At 37.7% G+C, this 24,342-nt stretch overlaps 1 protein-coding gene across 2 annotated transcripts in view; it reads right to left on the reverse strand.

Moving 5' to 3' along the window:
• Window positions 1–414: 414 nt before the first annotated feature.
• Window positions 415–24,342, reverse strand: part of EYA1 (EYA transcriptional coactivator and phosphatase 1) — a 151,735-nt gene continuing 127,807 nt past the window's right edge. For both annotated transcript variants that reach the window (XM_069854231.1, XM_069854232.1), the window contains 6 exons: window positions 13,701–13,759; window positions 13,343–13,503; window positions 13,022–13,136; window positions 12,611–12,732; window positions 10,513–10,613; window positions 415–2,593 (listed from right to left, as the gene is read on the reverse strand). In XM_069854231.1, the coding sequence (XP_069710332.1) occupies window positions 2,513–2,593; window positions 10,513–10,613; window positions 12,611–12,732; window positions 13,022–13,136; window positions 13,343–13,503; window positions 13,701–13,759 (639 nt within the window). In that variant the 3' untranslated portion in view covers window positions 415–2,512. The remainder of the gene's footprint in view (window positions 2,594–10,512; window positions 10,614–12,610; window positions 12,733–13,021; window positions 13,137–13,342; window positions 13,504–13,700; window positions 13,760–24,342) is intronic.

Here is a 24,342-nt window from a genome sequence, read left to right on the forward strand (position 1 = left end):
GAGACTTGCTGTAGCCCTGAGTGAAACGTGTGATCAATGGGAGTCATCAGTTTAGCACACGGATTGCTTCAGATGACATTCACAGGCACTGCGGCACCTAACACTCAGGCATTTATTTCTGTGAGTTACTTAGGCATACATTGCCAGGACACCATACACCAGGTCCCTATTCTGCACTGACCTCCTCTAGCTCCTCCTGACAAGCAAAACAACTGCTGCCCATGTAATTATACCTTCTGCAAACTAGATGCAAATACTTTTTATCCTGTTTAATGTCTCAGCTTGGCACAAGCAGGTGGACAACTTCCCCTTTTTGACAGCAAAGAGATGAGAGATGCTTCTGCGTTCCTGATGCAGAGAGAAGAAAGTATCAAGGACTTGCATACAAGACAATCAAGACAATAATTTAATGTGTTCACAAATCAATTTTATTAATTTAAAACAAAATTAATGAAGAAAAATTCTGTACACAATTGTGGACACAACACACTTTTTGTACAATAAGGCCCAGATAAACTGTTCATGTTTTTCAGTCTGCAAGTGACTAAAAATTGAAAAGAGCCAAAAAAAAAAAAAAAAAAGACAACCAACCCCCCATCACTGCCTACTCTGCTTGAGGAAAAAAAAAAACGCTAATTATAGTCTCAATTCTAAAAACTACCCACAACGTGCTTTAGGTATGTATATGAGTGCTGCGTGATTTCCAGCTCGCAGACTGAGTGAAGTAAAGCACATGTGCAAATCTCGGTAGGATAAAAACCTCTCTGTTGGTAATAAAGCAACCCACAAATATTGAAAACTAGCAGCAATATGATTCCCCAATAGAGAAGGGTGTTGGTGTGTTGCTACATTGGTGCTTTGTAGCTTTGTAGGTAGCTGTTTCAAGGCTGGTATTTTTAGCAATAGAAAACAAGAAGAAAAGCTGGAGAATGAACCAACAAAGCCACAGCTTCTTTTTAATGAAGAGATTTAAACTGGGTAAAGGGAGTTGGTACAATTAAAGCCGAAAAGTCAGACTAACAGCTTATCTGACCAAGTAGTTCATGGCCCTCAGGATCAGAAAAGTCACAAGTCACAGACAGACACAGTTTAACTTTTTCCTGTAAATGGGTATAGACAAAGTGAATTTTAACACCTTGGCTATTTCAGTACTTCCATTGCCGGCAATGGATGTCATATCTTAAGGAAAAACTGACTCCTGGTGGAAGTGGATTAAAAAACTTAAACGTATATGAGTATTATTGTTCAATTTCTCCAAAATATTCCCTTTTCTAATTTCTAAAAATAACAATGATGATATTTCCTTCATTTTTGGATGAAAAAAAAATATTCAGTACCAAGATTCCAGTTTAAGTCATGTTGTAAAATATATTTGTATTCTTTCTCTATTTTTTATGGAATGAATCTGCTAATTTGTTTTCCAATACCTAATAAAAGGGGTTAATATGTTAACTTTAAAAGAGGAAACAGAAAACATCAAAGGGCTCCTCTTCAGAAATATCTATATTTCCTTTGTGAGGGGAAAGAAACCAATCTGTTCATAATCAGAGTAGGTGAGAGAAGAAAAAGGTAGAGAAACAGCTGAGAAGAATAAAATCCAATTCTTATTGACACTTGACATCCATGCTTTTGGTCTTGACAAATTTATCTAAAAAAAATCCATTATCTACATATTTATATCCAACACATTGATAAGGCACTGCACAACAGTTTGTGCACACGTGGCCTTATTCTTCACCAACAAGGCATTACTATCTTTCAATAGCATTTACCTTAACAATATGTAAAAGAATCATTATTACAAATTTACACAAAAATTCTTCCTGTACATGATTGTCTCAGTGATGTACCTATTAGTTTAAATTAGACATATTTTAAACTACTCTGTAATGTGCTAAAATCAAAAGTAGTTGCTGTACCATAAGGCAAAGGCTTATAATAGCCTTTAATCCTATTATACATATCCTTAGTTATATGATGTCAAAATATAGTCTGTTCATAAATAAGTAAAGATGTACAGAGTACCCTGGGTATGAGAAACCAAAAAGTAAACCTTCTTTACAAGAAAATTACTCCACTGGTATTTTTTGAAAAATCTCAGTCTTCATTGTGCAATCAAGTTGCTGCGTTGAAGAAACGGTGTGTATCACATTGAAGAGTCTGAAAACTACAAAGCATTTGCAGGTCCTTTTTTCTTCACAGGTACGAACCTTGTATTTCCTTTTTTTTTTTCTTTCTCTATTTCTTTTTGGTAGCTAATACAGTAAAGATGAGTTGTTCAAATATTTGCATGGCTTATTTTCGTTGGAATTGCAGTACCAGCGTCAACAGCTGTTCTGAAGAAAAAAGACATGCTCCTCCGTTTACTGAAAGGGCGAGGGTTAAGACCAATTGCAGCTGTATGTCAACATGTTGAAATCACAAAGTTCTGTAGTCCAATGCTGACACAAGACACAGGCATCCCATCCACGGGCAGAAGGAGGCTCTGGGGTTTCAAAGTGCTGCTGAGCTGCTACAAGTACTCCAGTTCCAAGGCATGGTGAAGGGCCATAAGGTCAGAGTGGCTTGAGATCCTCCAAAATGGCATAGCATGCTGTGAACAGCACAGACAACATGTAAAAATAACCCCAAGCATTCTGGTATTCAGACCCACCCATTGTTTTTTGCAAGGATAAGGGAACACTGAGAGGAGGAAAAGAGTTCTTAAAACCTCAATCCCTTCATGTTTATCTCATGTCTCTGACTTACCTCCTCAGCATATATTCTTAATAATAGCAAATCTATTTACCAACAGGAACAACAGCAAACATGTCAGGAGATTATAAGGAAGGGAGGGGTTCTCATTTCTTTATAAGAAAAACAGATTTAAGCACATTGCAGAAGAAAATATTATTTCTAGAAAAAAATAAAGAAAAATAGCCTATATGAGAAACGTGGGTAGCACGAGGAAGGGAACAGAACTTGATTTAAAAAACAAAAAAGAAAGGAAGTGAAAGTATTATTTATTATGAAAATGTGTTTGTGCCTTGTGGAACTATCCCTGGCAGGTGAATTAAGAACATAGCCATAGTGATTCAGAATAGCTCATGTGTTGCTCACATCACTTTTAAAGTAATTTTCTCCCAGTGGTTTGTATAACATCACTCATTCTTAGCACTGATTTTAAAACATCTTTTCCATATGGGACAAGTTTAAAATAAATACATATTTTTTTTTCCTATTAGCTGTAATAAAATCTGTCTGGAACACAAATATCTTTGCAAAGAACCTGAATAATCACAAAAAACCAAACACCAGGAGAAAGCACACATTACCTCATCCATGAAGGGTAAAAATCTGATTAAGGACTATCTTTATACTCCAAGCCAGGGATTATAGTGTCAGCAAGAACTTTTGCATAAATAAAAATTAAGATAGCTATCAGTTTGCTTGACAAAAATATTCTATAAATCTCATGGGAAAATAGTTTCAACTCAACAATATACTGAATGCTAATGTGGTTATGTTCACCTTTTCATTGGGTTAGTTTGTGCTCTGGCTTCTTTAGGAGGCAAACCACAAGCATTTTATATCACAATTGCTTTTGGGTTCCCCAAGCATTTTATCTACTACTTTTCAGAGAGGTTTCCTCTGTCCTCTTTCAGCACTTCCTGAGTAAATTCTAATTCTACTGAAATCAGTGGCAAAATTCCATCTCTTCTGATTATTACTTCTATGCGGACCTCCTTTTTTCATTCAGGTCTTCTCCTCAAATTTTAAAGTGAGAGAAAAATTTTGAAAACAATGTGAAACACTGTTTCCAGATGCATTCTTACTGTATGCCCCGTAATTTTAGCTTTCACCTACCTCAGAAGGCAAACAACCTTAGCCAGAGCCTATCATAAACCTCTGTTTAGAAGCTGAGGTAAACATCTGTCTGTTGGTGTATAAATAATAATTATTTTTAGAAAAATGCTGCTTCAGTCCATATAATGATATTATGATGAATTGGGTTGAACTTACAGAAATGTAATCATGTAAGTAGCAGCAAATCTCTGAAGTCAGATGACAACTGTTAAGGAATGATCAACTGCTGCTCTTCTGAGAATCAGAGAAGATAATGCTGAATTAATCAATACTAATAAGTAAGATTAAAGAGTCATACATGATCAGCACGGGAGCGTAGTAAGGAATATGGAAAATGCACACCCAATGAAGAACAAGCGTTACCAAGTGCAGTTGCACAGTAAGAGGGACTACAGAGTAAAGGGGGTGGCACTAAGCAGCCAGTGCCTCTGTTTCAGAGTTTGCACTTCAGAAGAGCTCTAGTCTGCAGTCATGGAAAAAGTGACCATTAGCAGCTGGAGAGCATTTGGTGAGCACCAAGACAATGAATTCTTGTTTAGTTCTATCCAAAATATTTTTTTCCCTCTAAAATCAGTCCAGGATGTTAATCAAAGCATAGTAAGGAGGAATGTGTGGAAGTTCTGTATCAATATGACACTTCTGATCTGACGTAAAGATTCTTTATTGAAGATAAATGAATTTATTGAAGATAAATGAAGATAGAGGCTTATGGAGAGAACAAAGGTGCTTTTGGAAGAGATATTTATGATATTTCCAAAACACTTTTATACATTAAGCCTTTCCTTGATGTCACAGTTTAGCTCTGGCCCTATTTAAGAAGCAAGAGTTAAAAACTGACTGTGACACCTATTATTTCTGCATCTTCAATCTAGTCTTCCATTGCACTGTCTCTGTGCTTCACCAGCAATAGAAACTAGATGCAATTAGCTCACTGAGTTACAAATCCATGTCCTACTGTCTTTCCTTTTATGTTATGCAGACAGTCTATTCTCTCTACTCTGTTAGGTCAACTGCTTTCCAACTCGTATCTTTCCTAAAGATTCATTTCTTGCACCACATTCAGGAAACGAACCGGCAAGAACAAAAGGAAATAAAAATTCCTAATCTTGCTGTTCTATGGGCTCTCCAAAAGCATCTGTGTACTTATATCTTATGACAGACTACAACATCTCCCTCGCAGAATTTACAACATCTGATAGAAGTATTACATCAAGGACAAATAGGCACAGGCTGGTGCAGTGTTTCCCACCTGACTGCACTTGGCCGGTGGTGCTCAGCAGCGCTGCCTCCCTTTCTTGCATGTCAGCAGTCTCCCTCTTCTCTCAGAAGTCACCTGCCAGGTGAGACCTGCCTGCTCCCCCTGCCAACCAGCCACAGCTCCCTAATTCTCTTAGCCATCTTGGCACCAGCTCTGCCTCAAACACTGGGTCAGGGAGGTGTAAAAAGGATACCTAAGAAGTGGTATGGCAAACAGTTTAGTAGATGCCTGCCTTTGAGTAGTTTCTCTGCAGAAGCCAAGATTCAATGACATGGACAGTCTCCAAGGTCATACAGCAGACCAATGAATAAGAAGAACTGTAGTAATAAATTCTTGGCTTCCAGCTCCTACTTCATGCGGCTCCAGCATTATATTGCTTCCCTAGTAACAACCTCAGCATCACAGAACATATACACACCAGGCAGCTTGGGCAGTTAAAGACACTGATTGATTTAACAGAAGGTTAGCTTCTGCTAAGTCAAATCACAGCAACTCTTGCTAGATGTCAATAAGCAATATCAAGTTTTGGATTACCCTCATCTGTTTATGGTCAGATTTTAAACCAAAACGTTAAGTGGTCATTATTTTGATACATCTTTTAATTTCAAATTAACTTCAGTGTCTTCAGTTTCATTTATGTCTGTCTGTGAAAAGAGTATATCTCCACTTACTTTAGGTAGTCACAGGAGTGAGGTGTGGAATGATTCTGCCTGGAGAGCCCCATGAAAGCAAAGAGGTTGTGTAAACCTCAGGATGATAATTATTTTCAGTTCTCCTGCATATAGGTCAAAAGACCAGCAGCACACTCCCAAGAAATAAAGCATGACAGGAACGTGGTTGCTGTATGGTGCTGGAATCTGCACTGGTGCTCTCCACACACCCAAATGTGGCCAATTCAGATCTCTATCAGTCTGACCTTATGGCACAGCCTTCGTAGCTAAGAGGAGGGGATGTTAACCTGATACAGATCTATATATATCTATACTTATGTTTGTGTATGTATATAAAGTCTCACACATGTATCTGTCCCTATAAACATGCTTTTTCACAAGGCATATACAGCAATTTTCACCTTATATAAGATAACAAATGATTCTACAAAATCAAAACATTTAAAACAAAAACCTATGATACAAAACCTTATATGTTACTCCTGTATTAAAATGCCCCATTTAACCACAACTATTCAGCCCTGTTAAAAGTGGCAACACACCTGTGTGACAGAAGTATTTTTTTCTTACCAAATGACCATGCAAGAGTTTCTTTGTATACTTGTCACTTTGTATACTTAGCACACATCATGTACAACACATCTCCTATTCTGAGCACACTGAAAAATGCTAATATCTCATTTGTGGCTGTGGGAGAATGGATGACATGCTAACTGGTAATAAATATGTGGTGTAACTGGATGCATTAGTATCAAATGAAACTATAATATAGACAGCTTTTCTTACTGCATATTGGAGGAATATGTATCTAGGCTGGCAGTAAAACAATGATTTTGTATTATTGATACTATTTCAGTATCCTCCAAGGAAACATGAAGCTTTTGTCTTTTAAAAAACAGGAATTGTTTTGTAGATGATACTTTGTAATAAACACATTTATTAATTTTTTATTGACTTAATTTAGGGGAAATTCTGAAATGAAATATGGTGACAAAAGTTTGGTTTTGCTATAGAAAGCATGAAAAGCAAAATTATTAATTTAGTAACAGTAATAATTATAATATTATGAAATAATCAAAAATATTCAGGCATTTTATTTCTGGAACAGAAACAAAATTATTTTACAGTACTTATTTACTAAAAGAACAAAACTTTAACTATTTCATTCAACAAAATACTTCTATTAATACACATGCAAAACAAAGCCAATTTTTCACAGCAACATTGAAAAATGCAGACTATCCTCCTTCCCTTAAATGAATACATGCTTACACAAAAACCTTACTCCTGAGATTTCTGACGGATTCAAACAGAAAACTCATCAGTTTCTGTCATCTTTCACAGTATTTTTGTTGCGCTCCTGCCAGATTTGCTAAGCAGTCGTCTTTACTTCCTACCCCAAACCTGACCAGCACAGTGTGACTGTGACCTTAAAAGCATATTGGATACCCATTTATATTCTACTTATTGCTCCACAAAGATTTATGATTTTTCCTCCAATTTCCCTCCAAGGCAGCATGACCATTTTGGAGACAAAGGGAGAAACTGATTTGCCCAGGCTCTCCTGAATCACCTGATTTAAAATCCAGCTTCTCAGTGCAGAGAGCCTCCTCCTTTGTATCATCTCGCAAATTAGAAATGCTTTGGAGGATTCTCCTGAGTAGAAAAACTCTGAGGGTTTTTTTTTCCCTGCCTTATGACTATTTCCCAACCGTGTCTCCAAAAGGCAAAGGCAAAAGATAAGCTCAAACAAAACAAACCAAACCAAAACAAAACAAAGCAAAACAAAGCAAAATGCCAAGACAACAGAATCCCTGGCAGAAAAACCCAGAAATAACTTCTGTGAATAGCTATGTCACCACAACAGCTTTTGCCTGGTAGTAGCAGCCACCCTGAGCACCTCTTGGCTCTTAAACCAGTCTCTTTCTCCTTTCCCTCTTTTCCTGGAGAAGCTGATCCAAAGGTAGCAACCTCTGGATGAACCCTGGCATTACAGCCACCCTGGCTGTAAGTTGAATTGATCCAGAGGGGTATAATCCAGAGGGGTATATTCCACAGTTTGCAATGCAAACGTCCTGAGAATTTTAATTGTCTTATAAAATATTTGCTGGAAGTGACAGCTAGACAAAGGTGTTGATACCATGGCTTGTCCTGTGCTATGTGAAATGTAAGAGCCTGTGGTTCCCTCTGTGTATTATAATTATTTTCATCAATCAAAAGAGCCATTTCATGCAAAAACAGTCTATCCTAAAAATGTTTCTCAAAAGAGCAATGATCTTTTGAATGGTATTAAAAAATTTCTATCACTGATTATTACAATAATAATAACAAGATTTTAAATAGTTTTTATTTTTTTCTATTGTTCTATCAATTCAAGATTTTCTGTGAATGAAGGACAGACATGAAATTCTTGGTTGATGAAGAAGCAATTGATAAATTATTGGTAAATCATTTAATAACAAACCTTAACGCTCTTAGCTCCTAAACTGGAATTTCAGCTCTTTTTGCTAATGAAACACAGAATAAAAAAATATCCCAAACTGAATTGGTTTGAATTGATATGCTTAAAAATATTCATTATAGTTTACATGTGAACAACACAGTACTATTTAAAGAAGGGTGTACTGTTTATGTGCTAAACAGTGTAAAGAAATGTACATAGACAAGCCAGACTCCTTCACCGAAGTGCTGTGCAAAGGGACAACACAAACGTTGTCCCTGTCCTGAGAATATTACAAAACCCCCATGTGCTCATGAAAAGGAAGATAGAAAGGAACTAGCTAACAAAGTTCAGGGCTAAGCCAGGCAATGGAGTACATCATGGGATAGTTATGCCACTTTGGACTGATGGGCTTGGGGTGTTTTTGTGGGGGCAAATATTTTCCTGTTTTGTCTAGGCTTTTACTATTTTCTGATAGTAAAAGGTCTAGGCTTTTACTATTTTCTAATACAGTGATACTCTTTATTCCTTAGGCAAGGAATATGTCTCTAAACTGAGGCAGAGTATACACTAGGGTGCTCACTTCTCCTAATAAAGCTAAAAACAACCTGAGAAGCAGATAATCAAAAGGACATCCTTTGAGTTGGGAGCAGCTCCTTGTACCACAAGGTACTGTGTGGTTCTTGCTCTTGTCAGATGCCATGGTCAAAACTTAAAAGGCAAACTCTGCTTTCACCATGCGAAATGGTAAGCTCCTCTTTGGTAGAGTAAGAAGCAGGACAAGAATCACAGAAGCACTTTCCTTAATCAAATTAATAGTTTCTGCAGAAAGGCAGGGCTGCTGGTCTAGTTATTGACTTCTCTGGCATAGCTGCAGCAGATAATTTAATCCAGAGCATCTAACATGATCTGAATCTGAAAATTCCTTCCACTGAGAAATAATACACAGAAGTAATGTTACAAAGGAACTTTCTATATTGCTACTCCTCTTTGCAACTGGAAAGGCTTTTTTTTATGCTTTTCTGAATTACGTTTCCTGTTGAAAATAGCATTGAATTAGATAATGTAACCGAAAAGACTACTCCTGCCATTATCATATACAACACTATTTCACCAAGCAACAGAAAAGGAACAAAGAAAAGAATTTCCCCCCCGCCCCGATCTTAAATGCAGCTTTTAAAATGTAATCATTTACAGCGGGAAAACATTTCTCCACAAAGATGAAAGGGATTTCTGAAGGAGAAAGGAGCAAACTGTTCCCGTCAGTCCGCCAAAGGGATATATGAAACTGAGACTCTGTGAAGTGCCGGGACGAGCCGGGAACCTACCCACAACGCTTCGGGGGCACAAACCCTAGATTTCATGAAGTAAAGCCAGTCAATGGTTGTTAAAATGCCATGCAGACTGATTAGTTTCACTTCTCCAATTTAGAAAGTTACAGTGGAAACAGATACAGAAATACCACAGAGAGTTTCATGGTAAAAAAAGCAGCTGTGTAAAAGTAATATACCTATAAAGGGAAGCGAGAACAGAAATGCACATTTTCTTACTATTTCTCCTATTGTTCAAATAGCCAATATTATGCCTCATTACTCCAAGCAAAGAGTCTGTATCTGCTGAAGTTGGGTAGAATAGCAAGGCTAGGAATACTTCCTATTACTTGTCTGTATGAGGTACTGCTATTTATGCAGCTTACTCCACACTGAGTGAAAAAAAAGGTGAATTTTTCCTTTCTTCCCAGAGGAAAGCAAAAAGGCATAGTCAGATAGTATCCTTTGCTCAGTTAACTGAGATTATGAACGCAGGACAAGCCACAAGCAGTTACCTGAATGAAGAATCCAAACTATGGAAGCACAAGAAAACTGAAATTTATGTATCTGCTCCAGTCCTACATACTCTTTCAAGGTGAGACATATACTTATTTCATATAATCAAATAGCACACCGCCTTTGATCAGCAAGAATTGCCATATTTTGCTTATATTCCTAACATCCCATGTGGTATTTTGGGTTGCCAATGAAAATAGAACTATCAGTTCTTGGCACAAAAGCTGGGGTCCCTTTTCTGACTCCTTTTTGAAATACATCAAGCATACATAGCTAGCTTCGTGTGCCTTTTGGAGAACCACAGGGCATATCATTATTTACAGTTTTACCCAGCTTTCTACCAGGGTCAAAATGTATTTCATAAAGCAAAGATACAACATCCAATGTCAATGTATGTTGCCCTATGTTGCAGAAAAGACAATTTTGCTTTCAGACTCTTGAAATCAACCCATATTGAAAAGAGGCCATTACCTTTTTTGCACCTTGCTCTTCTTCAACACCATCCCCTATAACAACATACACTACTTTTCTTCCAAATCTTTGAATTATTCGTTCAAAACAACTTTCCTTTCCTGAAAGAAAAAGATCACACTATTCAACATAGGTGGTGGTGGGATGACATCAAATACATCACTTTTTAGCCCAGATCTCCCCAATGCTTTGAATATATAATTAGAGCTACTGAGAGAGAAGATTCTCTCCTGCAGGACAGTGTATCAAGGGTGACTGCAGCTTTACTCCTGCCATAACAGCCGATGGACAACCTTGCAATGTGCTCTGCGAGTCGTTTAGTCCACACAGACATAGATAAAGGACATATGTCCTTTAATACACAGTGGACTAGAGGTCTGCAATATCAACTTTCTCATCTTCTTCCCTAATCTGAGACAGACTTTTTGGGGAATTTCCTTACCAGGAGAATTCTCTACTGGCTCTTTACAGCCAGTATCCTGAACTGAACAAATTAAATCTGAGTTGAAATTCTAGCTATTTCTCCACAATCTGTGACAAGATTAATCACAGCTCCTGAAACAGTAGTATCCTGACTTAGAAGGTCACCCAAAAGATTTAGATTTACATGCCTGTAATCCAATACATTGGCAAGGTCCTTGATCCTGCACTACCATCCATTAATGTGCCTCATTACTTCACTGCACAAACCCACAACATGATCCCAGTGCTCCAGTCCTACATGTAGGTACCGATACTGGGAAGCTCCAGGTATTGGTACTGGGAAGCCAGAAAGAATGATTACAGTTGAGTTTTCTCAAATGTCCCCATACTGAAAGGTCCCTTCAGTTTGGTCATGGTACATGCTTACCCGCATGTTAACATTAACCAACAGGAAAAATCATGTTTTTCAAAATAGTTATTTCAGCTACTGAACAATATCAGTGTAAGAACAAATAGGTTGGAAATTAAAACAAAAATAAAAAAAAAGAGGTTTCTAGCCAGCAGAGAAGCCAAACTACTCAATGATGCCCTTTAACAGTAGCACCAAACATAAGAAACCTCAAGCACTAACTAGGTTGAAACAGTGCTTGAAAATTCTGAATCATGACATGTTACAAAAATCTCATGTTTTCCTGGGGCAGCTTGTGACTAAATGCAATTTTCCATGTATATTCCTCTGTCCTGTGTATGTGAAATAACAAGTGAATATTTATTAAAACATATTTTAATTAAAATAATATTTAAAGTATTATAACTCAAAATTTTAATTTCTTTGAAAGTTTTGACAGACAGTACCATAATATTTCTATCCATAAAATAGTTTTAAATCTTTTATGGTAATGCTTTGAAATTTTTACATAAAAGTCTTAACTGAGTTTTCTTATAAAAAACAACACCAAACAAAAACAACCCACCATTTTTTCTTGGCCATTTGAGCTTCCTGTATTACAGATACTTAAGAACACATGAAAAATGTTTTCATGTAGCTCAGAATTTTGAGGGAATCTGAGACAGAACACATATATCGTAATCACACTGAAAACTACAAGCACCATTGCCATGTGTGCCTGTGTACTTCTACATACTCAAAATAACATACTTTATATGGAACCAGAAAACAGAAATAAACATTGGCCTGGCTGAACCTTATTACAGTCAGTATGAATGAATTTAATTATATTCTGCAGTGATTATTCTTCCTTCTGGTAAATTGTTTATCAAAATTTGCTTCGGAGCCTATGAAAACAGATGGACACAGGGATTACTTTTAAAGAATTTCTTCTGCTAACTTGGGGAGACTGCAGTGCAGACTCACAGCCTGCTAAAAGTGCTACTTAGTCTCACAGTTTTGAGGAATGATGACAAAACAGCAATTACGTTTCATCTTGACAGAGGCTGCAGCAGTGCTATATGAAGCTTTCTGTGATAGATCAGGACAAACATTTGAAAAGCATTTTTAGGATGCTTTAGAATGAAAAATGTTTCAAGAGATCAGGTATTATTAATCTTTCTATTTGCTTCAGTAAATGCATAGAAGAAATAAATATAGACTACAATAAATTTTTATTTAGAATTACAGCTTTGAATGTACCATGACATTATAAATATAGCTCACCTATTTTAGTTGCACTGTAAATATTTTCTATGGGAAATACAACCCCTAGTCCATATAGCAAGACTTTTGCCAGAGCTGGAATTAGCTGAGTAGTCGTTACGAGAATGTTCACACAGTTTGTCCTAGGGAAGAAAAAATGCAAACATCCTTTTTTTAACAAAACAAAACAGAACAAGGAAAACCTTATCTCTCCTATCAAAACCCCTCACCATTATCATTGCCACTTTCAATGAAATCGGTTTTTATCTCCTAGCAGGAGAGCAAGACACAGAGTGGCATGGCCAGAGTAGATCAAGGAATAAGGAGAGGGTCCTCCAGGTTCAGTAGTTTGCCCACAGACCAGGCAGTCTCTTCTAGATCATCACCACACATCCTAAAGTTACCTAACTCCCTCATACTTTTCATACGCACCTCGAATGAATGAGAGTGAGTGCTTTCAGTGCAAGTGTTAACCAAGAATCCGTCAAAGCTTCAATTTCTGCTCTTAGTTGTAACCAAGCCTCCCTTTTTGCTGGACCAAGAAGACCTGTGGAGCAGATAAGGGCATGTCTGCACTGAAATTCAGTAACGCTCTGTCATTTTCCTTTGCTTTCATTAGCTCAGAGACAATTTTCTGCATATCGCAAACTAAACAGTTTGCTAAACACTACCACGTTAAAAAAGGAACAGAAACCAACAGTTCTTCCTTTTTACTATTTGTCTCTATTTGTTATATAATTCAAAGTCACTTGCCTCCAACATTATTTTTGTAGGTGTTATATATTTCTTTTACTCGTCTGTAGCGGAAAGCTAATTTTCTCATCCAGTCCACTCCTCCACGCACCCCTGTAGCGAGGCACAAATTCGCACTGGTGGCGGCAGCGGGAAAGCCATCTGTTCCAAAGTTATAGGTGCTAGTCAGAGATAAGAAAACCCTTAGATTAACAAAAGGCAACAGGCTACATTCAACCACCAGTTTCTCGTTTTCCTGGGTTGCAAAGGCTAAGATAACTAAAAAGATAGCAAGCTACTGTAAGCACTACAGCAGTTCATTGCCTTCCCAGGAAGGAACTCGCAAAGCAACGTCTTATCTTGTTCAGTTCTCTTGTACCTTAAATCTTGACCGTTGTCATCTGAAGACACGTCGTCAATGTGAACTTGGTCGCATTCCTAAGGTGACAGAAAGACCTTATAATTTTCTTGATCTTGCAAATCTCAAAAATAAAGTTATAAAAAACTATGAGCAATCGACTCATCAGGCATATTTTTAATTGTGGAAATCAGTAGATGGCAGTCTTGTTAAAACAACTATTTCACCTATTCCTTGTGCTCATTTCTTAGAATAAATGCACATCATCATTAGCTACTACTGTTAAATGGCTTTCGAAACACACATTTTTGTGTTTAGAAAGGAAAGTGGTTAAAAACAATTAGCATATGTGTTCCATAAATGTTCTTGTAGCCTTTCAGGTACCTTAAAACATCATGCTGCTCAAAGCTGACTCAGTCAGTGCATAAGTGTAACTGAAACCAGACATTTTGGTAAATGTAACATATTAGAAAAATTAAACCTGATGCTAACCGCCAATGAAATTATGACCTCTGATTGCTGTTGAGCCACACACTAACACAGCCTGAGGCCAGTGTTTCAGAGGAGTGCAGACGAAAAATCTGTTCCTAGTTTGCCATTCATTTGAGAGTTGTGAGTTTCCTTCTCTTTCTTTGGTCTTAGTGCATGAAAGCAGTAAGCAAAGATGAGGAAAATCTGAGCAGAAATAGCAAAATCAAACCATCGTTCTTCAGCAACTTGTATGCATACTAACACAACACATTCAGAATTATCTTTGTCCATTACTGAATTAAAACTTGTAATGCATGTTGTTTAATAATCAAAAAAACATTACGGCATTACTATTAATTTAACTTTTGGCAGAAAAACAAATAAACCTCTGGCACTCCAGATAAATCTCAATTCAGTGCTTGAAACAATAATGGATTTCAATTATTTTAATAATTTCCCCTATTCCCTATTAATGTGAAGTCCTATAACAAACAGGATCTATTTTAAACATGAAAATACTACAATCCTTTATTTTTGTATTACTGGCTTTCCTCTGGACAAATTTTTCTCTCTCCATGGATTTGTGAGGAAGAGAAGGAAGATAGAAATGGAAAGAAACTCAAACCAGCTGTTCCCTAACAGAATTAAAATCATGACCCTCAACCCTTTTTCTAAAACTTCTATTTTCCAGCGAACCCTCTCCCAGCAAGCAGCAAGCTCCAAGGAGGAAAAGACTTTGACCTTGTAACCTTCTCCTCCTCTCCTGAGGTCAACAATCTCAGATAAGAAAAAAGCTGAAGAAGTCTACTTGGCCTCACATGATGGCTGTGGATTCTAGATTTTTAAAAACATACATCTATGAAAAATTCCTAAGAAAGTTTTCAAATGCTTTTAAAAACAAGGTGTGGTCTTTTGCACTTGCATAACATATACTTATTCTTACTCCAATACATACTCTTTTATATCTTATCCGTAGGTAGCTTCTGCTAGAGAGAGAGGTAAGAGGAACAACCAGCACAGGAAAGACAATACTATATTTGCCCATATTTAACCATCATATAGCGAATTTCCTCCCACGGCAGTCAAAATGTATCAGATATACAGACAGAGCTAAAACTACAAGTGTGAACATGTTGTCAGTCTTTCAAAATCAATTTGGTTAAAAAAAAAAAGATGGAAGCTTCTTCAGCAAGTTAGCAAATTCACAGAAATTATGCTTTTTGTTTAAAACTGAAAAGAATCATCCACCTAAATACCTGCGAAGTTAACAATTCAAATATGAGTCATGCGTAACCTAATGAAGGGACACCCTCCTGCACCTGTGAGTGTCCCATGGTAGTTACTCGTTTACTGCTCAGTGACTTCTCAATGTCTCCATGGACAGAAAACTTAAGCTTGTGTTGTCAATGTAGTAGGGAAAATTATCAAGTCAATAACCTCCTCCCCTAGCTTGGAAACTATTAACAGCAACTCGAATAAGTTGCTGGAGAAGAGACCAGAAATAGGAAAAAGAAACACTTTTTCTACAGTGACCACAAAACTGAAGGAAGGAGTAGAAGATCAGCTTCTCACAGGAGTGGCTGAAAGAAGGAATAACTCAATGTATTTCCAAATTCGGCTCCCTCAGGCAGAAAAGATGACACCACTAAATCTTAGATCCCATAGCTAGAGACGACACAAGGGCTTGGAGTTTTAATTCACCCTCCAAGGTCTTGGGACCATCACATGCCCTGGGACATCACAGCTGCTCTCCTCTTTTGTCTAACCATCTGCTTGGTACGTAGAAAGTGAGAAACAAAATTATATATTAGACATAGAAATCATGGTGTCAAAAGAAAGAGCGATTTTGAAGAGGAAACCCCAGAAAAGAAATCAGAGACTAAAAATCGTTGGGGTAGAGGTACAGAAAAAGTAAGTACGCAAAGTGAAGAAAAGGTCATAAACATGATAAATTTCAGGTGAAACACTGAACATAATGGAGAGAGATAGTGTCATCTTTTTTCAGGAATAAAAGAAGAAAAAAGTAAAGTCAGGAAGGGAATAAAGTAAAATTAAAGCACAAGAGATATGTGGAAAGGATTAGAGACCACTATGATTGACACTTTTGTCACAAGCAAAGAAAGGTCACAAACAAAGCATGGCTATTTTGTTCCTGTTGAGTGGCAGGACACAGCACTGAGGCTAAATGTGAGCTTTGAGTGCCAGGTATTTTTTCACACTGTCTACCTGACTCAGGCTTTGGGCTGATTAGCCATGGGTGAATCTTCTAAGCCCCAAGCAGGGAAGGAAAACCACTCATTTAGCAATTGCTTTTTTAGCAGTAAAGCTGTCTAGGAATACCTCTTCAAAGAAGCCAATTACCTGCCCGCCATTCATTAATTGGGTCCAACTTTCTTTCAGAACATCTTGTATTTGTTTTCACCTGCTTGCTTTCATAAAATCATAGAATCATACAATGGTTTGAGTTGGAAGGGACCTTAAAGATCATCTAATTCCAAGCCCCCTGCCATGGGCAGGGACACCTCCCACTAGATCAGGCTGCCCAAGGCCCCATCCAACCTGGCCATGAACACCTCCAGGGATGGGGCAGCCACAGCTTCCCTGGGCAACCTGTGCCAGTGTCTCACCACCCTCACCGTGAAGAATTTCCTCCTCATGTCTAGTCTAAATCTTCCCCTCTTCAATTTATAGCCATTCCCCCTAGTCCTATCATTACATGCCTTTTGCGTGGAGTATTTTGTTTGTGGGAAAAGGCTACCTGAGACAATGTTCAGCCCCCTGATTAGTTATAAGCAAGCACCCACACATTCAACATACTAAATAGAGCAGTTTACTCAAAATGCACCATAATCAGGGCTATGATAAAACAAAGTTTGATGCTGACCAAAAAATGAAGTATGCACTTCTAACCAGTACATTTTTGCAAAGATATACTTTAATAAAAATACCAAGACTCAAATTCTCAAGCACTTACTGAAAAAGCTTCTGTGACAAAAGTCAACTTCAAGCTAAACAGTCATTCAGAAGAAGAAAGAAACCAAAACCTGGTTTGTTTGCAGGCTTACTATTTCTAACTTCTACTGACATATTCGACATATTTCATAGGAAATACAGTACTAGTATTCTCCCCCTAATTTCTCTGGCAAAGTGATATCTGAAATTAATATTGAAAGTCCCTGTAGAAACACTGTAAATACATGTAATTTATGCAGATGTACTTTATTATAATAAAATCAGGTTAGCAGTTAGTTCCAAAGCAGAACATTAAAATTGTTGGATTCTCCTTTAAAACAGGCTGAATTGGCAACTAAGGAGCAAAATATCCTGTGGTATATGTATAAAGATTATGAACCAAGCTGTGTTTTGTTCCTAAAGGTGTTGACCTTGCAACTGTAGCGTATCCAGATTGAAATCTTCATGAAGAACTACAAGTGATGACATGTTTGCACTGAAGGTTTGGATTTCAGTCAGGCTGAGATGCAGCTCTGCAATTTGGGATCAATCCCTGGAAAGCAAAATGCACTTTAGGGATAAAACTTTCATAAGGGCAAAGCAACTTAGGCATCCAAACTCTGTTCTCATATAGGTCTTGTAAACTGCACTGATTTTAATGAAACCCTTGCCAAAGTGCTTAATTCACATTTGAGAATGAAATTTGGGCTACTAAACATAAAAATCTTTAAAAGACCTTATTCATGGTGCCCCCTGCATGTTCTGTGTATAAGAGACAGACATGGGATAGGACAGGTATTCACAAAGGGTAATTCTGTCTAGGGAAGTGATGCTGCTTTGATTCAAATCTCTGCTGCAGATCATTTGCAGTCATGGCCAGCATTCATATGGCAAGTTCGTCAGAAGTCTGGAGCAACTGTTTTTTCTTGGTTGGTTTTCTGTGTGATCAACACACCAGCTCGACAGCCTCTGTGGGAAATGGCAGGAGAGTGAGGCTGGGTGGTGAGAGAAGGACTGGTCCTCCTGGCAGCAGCCTGGCAGCTGCGCAAGGCAGCACCCTGAGAGCCACGTCAAACAAGTGTCATCTAGAAACCGGGAAGGTTGGTTCTAAAGTCTTCATGGAGAATTACATTTTTTGAAAAAATCTGAGGCAGAGAGAAAATTTGTCTTCTGCAAAGGGAAAACACAAGTGTCTTCAGCTCAGGAACATCAGCACAATAGACAGCAAGCTGAGAAACGTAGAAGGATCTAAAAGCCTGCAGGAAGGAGATTCCAGGAAAAGCTGACGTCAAGGGACAGAAAGGAGACATTTCCTATAGACCTTTAAAGTCCAAGTTTGGATAAGAAAGGATGCCAGATAGGTGATTTAAAACATTAGTAACATGCTCAAAGATACAATGTTAACGTTGATATCCAGGGTTGTCTATGGCCTTCCAAATTAGCTGAAGGGAAAACGAGACTTTCAGCGCATGTAACTTAGCAAATCTACCTGTAGTAGTTTAAGAAGCTACTGTTGATGTTGTCCTTTTCTGTTCTCTTGTACAGCTGGCTTACATGGATCCATGCATTTGCGGTCCTCAGACCTTTCAAGTGCCACAACTGGTAGCTTAGCTTAAACCAAATCCCCTCCAGCACGTCAACTAAACCAACAGACATTGCATGTAGTAATTGAGACTTGTTTCTGTGTTCTCTTCTACCAGCTCAGCTTTGAGGCTTGCAGCAGCAGCAGGTCCTTGCTTGCAGGAGCTCAGTAAAATGGCTGCAATCATTTGCTAAGTGAAAATATGTCTCCAGTGAAACACAGTAAGCCAAAGAAAAACAATTGAAAATGAAGGACTAGATGTCTAGCCTAAGACTTGCACATGGAAACCTTGTGCCTTCTCCCCCTTCCATTCCCAAAGCATTTGCTAACTCCTTCCTGCTAACTTTTCCTCCTTTTCTTTTCTGTTTTTGTATGACAAGCCAAAAACTCCCAGAGATGCTCCACAGTCATCATTCACAGCTCTTAAAATACCTGGACCTATGTAATCCTCTGGAATCATTCCTTTAAACTAACTTATGATCTTCATAAAGATTCATATGCAAAGCATTAAGTTATAGCAGAAATGTTCTGCAAATATTTATATTACTTTGCTCCTTCGCTACCACCCGTCAAGTTGTGCACTTCAGCCATAATCATGTAAAATATGCCTCACTACTCAACTTACTGTAGGAAAATTAATAATAATAAAAACAGGAGATTAAGGAGGTTACAAGAGTTCCTCTTATCTGTGCCAATACCACAAGCCAAATGGAGTGACGTAACGGCTAGCACACTGATCATCCACATTTCTGTGTTACAAAACTAACAAAAATAAATCTAATAATTTTGCTGTCTTTAAATCAACACTGAATGTAAGATAACTCTAGACAAGTTTGCATACTATGAAAAGGAATAACATGAATCATATTATGAATATAACCTCAGAGAATGCTGAAGTATTACAGTCCCAAATCTGCTGATTATAGCTAAAATTCATTTCCACATTTGGGTAATCTTAATTTACCGTGAGAAAACTAACAACATGCTGTCAACTAATTGTTTCAATACCTTAGACTGTGAAGTCAAATGAGAGAAACGGGGGGAAAAAAAGCCAACAACCACCCTTCAGAACAAGCTATTTTCATTTTGCCTTTACATCAGCGTGCCCATTGAGACAGTCTGGAAGCTGGCCAACTCGCAGGAAATGATTGCTGGGATTCTCTGTTCCTCTCATATCTGTCATTATGCAATTATATCCACTGCTTCATTTTCCCTACTGAACAGTAGAGAAATCTGGTCATGTGCATGTGAGAACAGATCTGGCGAAACAAGTTAAAGCTCCAGTCCTTTACAAATACGCTGTATCAGAACCAACCCTAATTTAAAAAAAAAAAATTCTAGTGTACACAGCTGTGGTTTTTATGCAGCTTTTTATGACAGCAGTATCCTTGTTTATATCTTTTCCAGAAACAAGATATATACCTTTTAAGATATATATCCTTTCAGATTATTATTTGCTCCACAAATACTCATCACTTCCCTAAGACATCACAATGTTCTTTGGGAAACACAGGCTGACAGATTGTCTAGGAATGTTTTTTCCAAGGAACAATTGTATATTCCAAGGCTAGTTTTTGAATTACAATTTTTCTTCATAAATCTGTTGATTTCTACACCTTCCTACTTAAAGCTGTGATTGTCTTCCTGCAGCATAAAAAAGCAGATTGCTCCCTAGTCTCTATTCCAATTTTAGAAAAAAATGTGCAAGGATCCCAACATTATTTAAAAGTAGTTATTAAACTTGACAAGTAAATCTCTGGTTTTTACTTGACTAGAAGGACAGCACAACCTCTATTATGCAAAAGCTAGAAAATTGACATTACATAGAAAAATACACCTATTACCCTGTATATATGATGATCTTCCAACCCAAACCATTCTATGATATATGCGTACGGCCTGTTGCAAACGCTCCTCTACAGTACTTGCTAAATACACAAAAACCTCTGCACTTCTTTTCAAGCCAAGGCAATAAAGGCTGTAATGCTGAACTTCCAAACTCATCATTGCAGAGTGCCTGTTAACATACAGCACAAATCCATGTGAAAAAGCAGAGACTACGGTTCGCAGGTTCTCAATACTTGCACTCAATTGGCAGGACCTGTCATCTCTGCCTAGCCTGCACTTTGTGACCCTAACATTTTCTCTTCTTTCCCACCACAATTACTTGGCTCTGAAGAAAAAAGGTGCAGATTACCTGTGGGTCAGGCACAGGATATCAAGAACAAAGACAGTTCTTGAAATCCACTTCATTCTGTCCGCCAATTTGTGGATGAACAGTTAAGGAATTAAAAGAGGCTGTAAAGGCTTCCAAAACACTCCCATTTTAAAGTTAAAACTATAAAGAGGTGCTTTCAGTGTAAAAAACCCCTAATAAATCACAACAGAACCCCAAACCTCACCTTTTACTGTTAAAATAGCACATTGAAACAAAAAAAATAAATTTGAAGCTATTAGCTATACTAAGTGTATTAACTATTAGTTATTATAAACACTGAAGACTAAGAACTAAAATTATTTAACAAACTAATTTTCATAGCCAGTGACTTCAGAGTGCTCTCCTGCACTAAACATGTAACCCTTTCAGAACGCACAATGGATGCCATTCTTTTCTGATAGAAAAAGTGATTAATAACCTATTTTGCTTGCTTACACAAAGTACATTTGGACTAAATTCGATATTCCTAAAGTAAATAGCATTTGTTCCAAACAAAATACAGATTTTATTCTGCAGCTTTTGTTTACTGAAGTAACTATACTAAAATCAAGGTTTACATTTTCATTTCAGCTGCACCTTGTAACTTGAAGAATCCAATTTAAAAGAAAACATGACCTAGAAAAGTATCTATACAGAACAGTAACATGACAGTTACATTACAACAGTACAAGAAAGCTCTATTTTTCTAGTTGTCTTCACCTCCTAGGTGTCAAAAAGCAGATATTTCAAAAACTGACAGTGTCTCAGTATATATTACTCAATACATTGGAACCTTTCTAAGAAGACCAAAATGCAGAATAATGCGTCTAGCATTAGGTCAGCAGATCTCAGGACACAGTAAATGCAGTTCTTCAAATCCCAGAGCCTTCTCACCTCCTTTAGGGTTTAGACTTTTTTTTTTTTTGATTCCAGATCAGAGGTACTCCCTATCATTCTGAATACACTCATTACATTCCAGTTGTTCAGAAAAGGCAAAAGATAACACTATTCTACTTCAGTAATGTATGATCTTCCTCATGAAAGTGTTTTGGAGTGCCTCTCTAACAATCAATTCTTCCTACAACTCTGACAAAATAACTGGTTTTTCTATTTCTGTATATTTTGTAGGAAAAGAGAAGGGAAGAGGAGGGTAGAAAAGAGAAAGGAAAAGGAGGAAAAGGAGGGTGTCAGAGAAAGTATTTTACCCATAAATAGAAATGGCTAGGAGTGACTCAAGCAATCTGTTTAAAGAGTCTGTGTCACCACTGGAAAGGACAGTGTTAAGTTCAAAATGTCAAATTCACTTCATTTTAAAAGTTCAGCACCTCACATTGTAAATACCTTCTTTACAACATGATTCATGTTATCTGCGGGTACACACTTTTGTAAAAAGAAAAAAATTCTATGACTAATGAAAGCCAGTGAAAATAAAATATGAATGTGTTTAAAGTAGTAACAAAAGCCATGAACCTGGTCAGCATGTCATGAATTATTCCCAAATGTATTAACTTGAAAGTGTACTTCTAGGAACATACACGTTTTATTGAAACTATGTACTAAAGGTTGTTCATATATATTTAGATTTTAAACAATATCAGAATTAAACATATGAAAAAAAGATTTTTTCATAAAAGCCTGAAAACAACATCTCATATCTCAGGAAATGAGAGTACTCTCATGGTTAACCTGGAAATTTTCACAAAAAAAGATGTAAGGTCTAGTCCTATGCAACCAATTCACTTAAACACGATGTAGATCACCTTCTAAATTCATGCATTTGAATGGAAGCTACAATGCTTTGGACTAGAGAGTCTCCCATCTTTGTCGTTATCTGCTAATGGGACAAAGACAGGGATTTAAATTCTCTCTGAAAACCTTGCCAGTACAAACACTGAAAACTGGACAGCTTGAAGGCCTTTGCACAACATTCTGCAGTTTTCTTCCTCCTTTACTTTCCACCCCTCTCAATGCTGTGGGGCAGATGTTGAGCCCTATGCTGCTGCTCAGCAGCAGAAGTTGAGAGTGAGCAGTGAGGCACTGCTGCCTTGCCCAGCTGGAGCAGAAGACAACTATCTACTTTGCCAGAGCTCTAGGACTGCCAATAGGATAGGCAAGAGTTTTTGTGATACTTTACAGTCTTACATTTAGAGAAAGGGAGAAGAAACAGGAAGGCAAATAAAGTGACGCTACAAGCCTGGGAGGCTCTTGAGTTTTTCAGCTGAGCTGTACGTGTACAAAGACTAATCCACCTGATTTTCTTGATAAAAGGAAATCATATGGGATCTATTTTCAATGGCACCTAGTATGAAGGTACTCCTTACTGGCCACATGAAAGAAGTTAAGTGGTTAACAAGATGCATAAGCCTATAGGAATGATCATCTCAAGTAAGCTAAAGTGGTATTTGTTATTCTTTATAGCTCTAACACTCTTGAACCACACCAACACATTCTGCAACAAACAGGCATCATGCAGTTTGGATGGGTTGAAGCTGTTAGCCGGGTTTTGCACACACCAGCAAAGCCACAGTTCTGCCTATGAATAAAGACTTTGTTTTGCATTTCTGTTCATTTACCTCCAGCTATGTGTGCGGTGTAATTTAGTCCTACATTCATCAAGTGGAACTCCATAAGCTTTCTGCAAGTCATGCATGGTCTTAGTATCATGTAGATGAGAAACTATTCCCAGTCATCCCCTCATATACGTATCAGGGAAAATTCCTTACTATGATTTGTATTTCCTTTCCTTTCTTTCCTTCCTTCCTGCAACGAATCTGGACCACTCCTGTGGAAAACTAAATGCAAATAGATCGGCTTTGTGTCTCAGTCTGAATGTGCTAAAAAAACTGCTGTGATGTCTGCTGGAAGGTTGATGGGTTGACTGGAAAGTGAACTTTCCTGCTTTTCATAGGACTTAAAGTCCCTTAAAAATCAGTTTTCCAAATAAATGTAGTGCTGTAAAAATGAGGGGGACAAAAAAAAAAGCTTTTGGAATAATCCTATTCTGCTTTCCCAAACCTCTCTGTTGCTGAGAACAAACTACCAGAAGTTAAGTCAGAAGCTTCTCATAAAGCATACCTAGACACAGTCTGGTCAGGAGGTTCCCATTACAGACATTACAATCGGCAGGAGGAGGTGAACTCTTATTTCCGTCAAATGAGAAAAGGCATTTTTGAATAGCTATTCCTCTGCAGGGCCCTGGATGACTCTACTCTGGACGCCCAGGGATTAGTTCTGCTGCCATCCTTATGGAATTTGGGGGTGAGAGGGAGATAATTTAGCCAGCTCTGTCTGAAGTTTCCCTCTCCCTGCAACCACCCCTTGTATCTTACCAGGAATAAGGCTAATCCAACAGACGTTCCTGTAACTGCTTTTTCTTTTTTTTTGAGTTTGATGATCCAGAATTCTATTTTCAGTTTGTTCTAAAGTCCTTTCTACCTGGTTTTGTAATAAAAGACTACAGT

The sequence above is a fragment of the Phaenicophaeus curvirostris genome, chromosome 3, assembly GCF_032191515.1.
Source record: "Phaenicophaeus curvirostris isolate KB17595 chromosome 3, BPBGC_Pcur_1.0, whole genome shotgun sequence".
Classification (NCBI taxonomy): Eukaryota; Metazoa; Chordata; class Aves; order Cuculiformes; family Cuculidae; genus Phaenicophaeus; species Phaenicophaeus curvirostris.